The following is a 6642-nucleotide window of genomic DNA, read 5'->3' on the forward strand; positions in this document are numbered from 1 at the left end:
ACATTATTTATATCAACAGCAGTAGCCTATATATCATACTGTATATGTATTGGATAACGACACAATCATTTGGGCTTTTTTGGGCTTGGGCTCATAATGTATGGCTCATACAATGTATTCAATGTATGGCTTATCAGGGTCAAGGAGCATCAGGCTTGAATTTTCGATCAAAGCTCTTATCAAATCTGTTTGATAAGAGGAGGCTCCCGAGTGGCGCTGCGGTCTAAGGCACAGCATCTCAGTGCTAGAGGCGTCACTACAGACCCTGGTTCGATTCCAGGCTGTATCACATCCGAAAGTGATTTGGAGTCCCATAGGGCAGCGCACAATTGGCCCAACGTCATCCGGGTTTGGCCAGGGTAGGCCGTCATTGTAAATAAGAATTTGTTCTTAACTGACTTTATTTATTTATACATTTTTATTTAACCTTTATTTAACTAGGCAAGTCAGTTAAGAACAAATTCTTATTTACAATGACGGCCTACCCCGGCCAAACCTGGCATGCTTTTAAATGGTTTTGGAAATACCGGGTTACCGGGGAGAAAAGTGATTTATTGTCAGGATGGAACATTTGTAAAATACCTGGAAAATATTCAACCTACACCAGGGGGTATATGTTAATAGACAAATAAAGAGAGTTCCAAACCTCTCTGCTAATAACAGCTAGTTTTCAGGTTACATATCCCTCCTATTAGGCCCCTCCACTCTAGTGGATTGATCCCCGCACCACAATCCTGTGGTTAGTGCATCGCTTTGGTGACCTTCCCCGCTCCACTCTGATCACTCCCAGACAGTCCTAGCAAAATACTGCTAGAGAAATAGTTTTTGCTAAAAAGCTAATTTTGTTCACTTTTGACCATTTTAAATATTACAGCAAGTTGCTTAATTGTTACCCCAAAAATGATTTGATATTGAGATCAAAACAGCTGCACTGGGTCTTTATTAAAACATTTTTCAACAGAAACCGACAATGAGTGTTTCATATTTGACAAATCCAGGTTGTCCCTTCCTGTTGCAGTTAGTTTTTTTCTCTCCAATTGGTGCCTAATGAACACGTCCCCTGGTGTCTCTAGCTGTTGAACCCAGAGGACGACCTCCATCCAGGGAAGATCAGGGATAGTAACCGCTCCACGCTGCTCGCTACCATCCAGGAGCACGGATATCCCACCATCAACCTGGGCATCGTGGGAGACAAGTAGGACTTCACACTCCTCTTCCTGTTCTTGATGCTCCTCCTCCTGTTTCTGTTCATCTTCCTTTTCCTCCTCCTCCTATCCCTTCTCTTCTTCTCTGTCTACTCTCCTTCCTGTTCCTAGTCCTCTTCCTCCCATTACTTTTCCTCCTCGTCTCTTCTCCTCTTCTGTGGTGTTTGATGGTAACTGGTAACTGTTCTCTGTCTATCGGCCCCACAGCCCAGACGACCTCCTGAACGCCCTGAACGAGGGCATCAGCCGTGCTGACGTCATCATCACCTCTGGAGGGGTGTCTATGGGAGAGAAGGTATGTGAGCAAATAGTGAGTATGAATGGTCATTGGTTATGACATTGCACTATGCTGACACCTTGTGGTTGGGATGGGGAACTGTTTAAAAATATATAGTAGATATTATTTCAGCCTGGTCTCATAGACCAGATGTAACAAATTAATATGATATGTTATGTTTGGTATGGTTACATAAGACATAGTTATTGAAGGCAAAAAAATAAAGTAGGACGGATGATGGGAGTATAAGGCAAACGTCTAGCAACCCAAAGGTTGTGAGTTTGTATCTCATTACGGACAACTTTAGCATTTTAGCAAGTTTTAGCAATTTTTTTATTTTAGCTAACCCTTCCCCTATCCTTAACCCTTTAAACTAACTTCTACACTTAACCCTACCCTTAACCCTAACCCCTAGCCTAGCTAATGTTAGCCAACTAGCTAACGTTAGCCACCTTGCCCAAATTCGTAACATATAGTACGTTTTGCTAATTCGTAACATGTAGTACGTTTTGCAAATTTGTAACATATAATACAAATTGTCATTCATAATATATCATACGAAATGGGTGATGGACATCTACGAATTAATACATACCATAAGAAACGTAACATATGATACTAAATGCTAAATCTCGAATTTAATTACATAATGATACAAAATGCTCTGAGACCAGGTTTTTAATTTGCACATCCCTCTTTGGAGGACATAATTGTTATTTTTTACAGCTATTTTGTTACCTATACATTTGACATAAATGTTACATACATACGTGTAATTGTGGTGTTAATATTATGTGGAGTAATGTAGAATTTCACACAGCACAGGGTCGTATTCATTAGGGCCCAAAACGAAAACATTTTTGCAATGAAACATTTCTATCTAAGTACTCCCTTCCTGTTTCAGTCAGTTGTCTTCCGTTTGGTGCCTGTTGAATACACCCCAGTGGTGCACAAGACTTATCTGGGTTTTAAGTACAGCTACACTATAACTAGAAGGTGAATGCTTTTGTCTAATGTTTATATGTACCTTTGAAGACTCCAAAATGTGTGATCCTCTTTTTCAGGACTATCTGAAACAGGTGCTGGATATTGATCTGCATGCTCAGATCCACTTTGGACGAGTCTTCATGAAACCAGGGTAATGATGGATGGATGGGTGAATGGCTGGCTGGCTGGGTGGATGTGTGGATGGATGGTTCCTTGAACAAACATGTTGTTCTTCTCTTCTCCCATCATTTCAGTCTCCCGACAACATTCGCCACGTTGGACATGGACGGTGCTCGCAAACTCATCTTTGCCCTCCCAGGTAGTGTGTAAAGTAAAGAGAAAGAGGGAATCAGACAATCGTTTCCAGACTGGTTTCTAACACACTCTTCTTTTCTCTCTCCCCCCCTCCCCCCTCCCCACCCCCCCCCCACCCCACCACCCCCCGGGCCCAGGTAATCCCGTGTCTGCTGTGGTGACATGTAACCTCTTTGTTATCCCTGCCTTAAGGAAGATGCAGGGGATCCTGGACCCACGGCCCACCATCATCAAAGCCAGGGTAAGAAGGCACAGGACTCCATGAATCTTTCTCAATTTGTCTTAGCTCAATTGCTTGCGTTCTCTATCTCGCCTTCCTCTCCAAATTCATTGGAGGAGAAGGTCAGAGTGGAGGAATCTGGGATCTTCTCCTCCAATGCGTTTTGAGAAGGAATCGAGAAAGAGCCCGCGTACCTCGAAGTAGGATCAGCTCCATGCAAAATGTATACTCTGTGTATGCACATTTTATAGTGGTTGATGTATTGTATTGCAAGCAGGCAAGTAAGTATTTTGTGCATAGAGGGAATATGATGACATGCTTATTCTTATTCTGATTTATTTTTTGAACAGGAGCCATTTGACGGTAGTGATAAGAGTGGATATCTCTGTGTTTTACTTTTGGAATGTAAAATAATTTGACATAGAAATCTATTTCCTATATTTATTTTAATTTCGTAAACATTGCAGAAAAAATTCCTCACCTCTTCTGGCTGTGATGGGTTCATATTCCCAACGAAGTCATACAACAACATACCAGGCCCAAATCTCATTTAATTGGGCCTAGTAGCCTAGTAAATAGATAGGCTGTGTATTTCAAGTTTTGCTGTATGCGATCCTATAGGTAGTGCGGTTTATAATAGGTCACACAGTCGAATTTCAAAGACCAACACTTTATCTTTTACATGAAGTATGCTACTGTATTTTTTGTTGTTGAGTAGGCCTAGACTATACAATGTTTCAGCCCAGCATATTTGGGTTGGGGGGAATAGTCGATGCAAAACATTGTTGAATTCAAACGTTCTGCTGGCAGGTCCACAACAATTTGCCATTGTTTTCTCTTTCAGAAACTCACATTCCTTTGCCAAATACACCATAAGTTACTGCAAAAGGTTAAAAGATTCTGCCATCTCCAAAAACATTATAACATTTGCCATTGCTCTTTCTTTTAGAAACTGCCGTTGCCTAATTCCAATAGTTCCAAATTCTACAGCAAAATGGTGTTATTTTCATCATGAAAGGTGAATGGAGGGTGTTTTCCAGGTGGCGTTTTAATGCTCGTTCAGGTGCATACAGTTTTACAACAGGTCTGATTTACAACGTGTGCAAAGTTTTAAATATCTATATTTTTTGGCGTAAGTACTCTTTTCAGAAATGGCGCACTCAGATATTTAGTATGAAATGTATAAAACGGTTATAAATGAGGCCCCTGGGCCCTACCTATGAGCCTTCACATTTTTGTGTCCCAATAATCTGTCCTTACTCCTGAAGTGTACACTTGTTTACTTCCTTTCATGTCTCGTAGTTGTCATGTGACGTAAAGTTGGATCCTCGCCCTGAGTACCACCGCTGCATTCTGACATGGCACCACCAGGAGCCTCTGCCATGGGCCCAGAGCACAGGTAATAATGGAATACCATTCTATTCTATTCTGTTTTATTGTGCACTGCGATACAGAGCGATACACTGCTATACTACACTGCATGTGTAGTCACAGGCTCTATAACGGACTATCAATGGACTGTTCATTGATTTTGTTCATGGGCAATTGTAGAGGGGTTAGCTACAGTCCTCTAATCTAACAAAGCCTCCCGCTGTGACTATTTTCACTGTTTTGTATTCCATGTAGTACCTAATTGATTCAGTATACTGTAGAGCTCAAGAGCATAAAGAGCTACAATTAGATTGTGTGGTATTAGTAGCCTCTCACCCCAATGCATGGTGTGGTACCGAGGTCATCCTGACTGTCATGGGTTAGATCCTCCTGGACTTGTGTGGTTGGTTAGGGCCTAAAGCGCATGTAATCTCACCCTCTCTCTCTTTCTCTCTCCTCATTTCCTCCCTCCTTTCCTCCCTACCCTTTCCTCCATCCTGTAGGTAACCAGGTGAGCAGCAGGCTGATGAGCATGCGCAGCGCCAACGGTCTCCTGATGCTACCTCCAAAAACCGAGCAATACGTGGAGCTGCACAAGGGAGAGGTGGTCGACGTCATGGTCATCGGCCGGCTATGATGTCATCAAAGGGGGACGTTGAGATGGCTTCATAGAGAGAGAGGGTTCAAATGGGTGTTTCACGGTGCATGTCCACATATCATTGACAATTCTGTAATATGCAACGGCACAGCTAGTTTTTATTGATTTGGATAACGTTGAGGTATAGTCAACATCTCGATCACAAACCTAGGTACATATGATACAAAAAAATATATAATTACTTTAAAAAGATTATAATAGTATTTCAGACAAAGAAAAATATAACTTTTAAAGAAAAAAATCGAATTATCAAAAGAGATTTATTCTGTAATATATTATTATGATTATTCGGATTATTGTTATCATTATTCTTCTTATTATCATTATTATATTATAAGTCAACTTTATTCCTTTCATTGCAATTGCTTTGTGTGTTCAATGCTAGATCTTATCGATATCGGTAGCATTTTAATAGAGCTGTAGGTGCCTGCCAGGACAAAAAAATAAATATATATATATTATTTTCTCATCTTTAGTGAGGGATTTTTTTTTATATATATATATATATATAAAGAAAAACAATGAGGAAGACTCCAGATTTCCCACGGTGCTCGGCTAAGAGGAAGGAGGGGAGGGCATAATCTCGGTCTACTTCCTCTGTGGTGTGACGCTTTAACGGTGACGCCACACACTTCTATTTTTCTCTCGTTAGTATGCATCATAATGGCTTCACAAAGAGCTTTGCTTGTTGTTTATCTTGTGAGTCTTGTTTATGTGCGCAGTGCCAAATGCCTGGGCAGGGACGATGGTGGTGCTGGGAGGGAGGGAGGGAGGGGGGGGGGCGGACAGTCACCCACCAACCTGCCCAGACCCTGAAGCTTCCTTATTTATCATCTGACCAGGTGCAACTCTGCGTGGTCACCCGTGAAAAACAAAAACTTTTATTTGATCGACTAAGAGTAAGGGGAGAAAAAAAATGAAATAAAAGAAACAGCTTCTTTAAGTGCTGACAGCCTTTTTAACTGACTTCACAAAAAAATGTACAGATAAAAAAAAAATGCGAAGAAGATGAACCATATTGTACAGATATATGTGACCAGCACTCCTAAGGAAATTATTATTATTAAGCAATGAAGAGACATTGAACACCGCTGTACTATAATACATTTTCTGTAATGATATGAAACTGATGAAAGAGACTACGATAATAAAAATCCTTGATCATTATGTAAAAAAAAAAAATATTTAAAAAATTGTTGGGTTTCCTTTTTTCAATAAAACCTATTCAAAGAAAAAAAAAAGTGTTGTTCTTTGACGCGTGCAGTGACACCTTGTGGACCATTAACAAGATCACGTTGATCGAGTTTATTAGCAGTTCCGTGGCCTGTAGTGTAGGAATGCTTATCTAGGATTCGTTTTGCAATTCAGACTATATTCCTAGATCAACACTGCCACACTGAGACGCTTTATGAATACGGGGCCCTGGACGTTCTGCATCCTGACGTAGCCTATGAAGAAGCCTTGGCCAATGAACGGTTGATTAAATACACGTGTCACTGAGAGATGAGCGGATTACCCTCATAGAAAATACAGTGGAAATACTTCTGAAGCTGTGTTTGGGCAGACAGATACAGTGCAGGTGCCGTTGACTGACCCTACCTAGAATCAT

The 6642-nt window shown here is 40.9% G+C and overlaps 1 protein-coding gene across 1 annotated transcript in view; it reads left to right on the top strand.

Moving 5' to 3' along the window:
• The window catches only part of LOC115174606 (gephyrin), a gene marked incomplete in the record, with an annotated part of 149740 nt that extends 143538 nt beyond the window's left edge, over positions 1-6202 (top strand). The window contains 7 exon segments of the mRNA XM_029733303.1: positions 1074-1195; positions 1404-1515; positions 2547-2620; positions 2724-2788; positions 2922-3025; positions 4307-4403; positions 4879-6202. Of these exon segments, the coding sequence (XP_029589163.1) occupies positions 1074-1195; positions 1404-1515; positions 2547-2620; positions 2724-2788; positions 2922-3025; positions 4307-4403; positions 4879-5012 (708 nt within the window).
• Between the last annotated feature and the right edge of the window lie 440 nt (positions 6203-6642).

The sequence above is a fragment of the Salmo trutta genome, chromosome 35 (assembly GCF_901001165.1).
Source record: "Salmo trutta chromosome 35, fSalTru1.1, whole genome shotgun sequence".
NCBI classification, from domain to species: Eukaryota; Metazoa; Chordata; class Actinopteri; order Salmoniformes; family Salmonidae; genus Salmo; species Salmo trutta.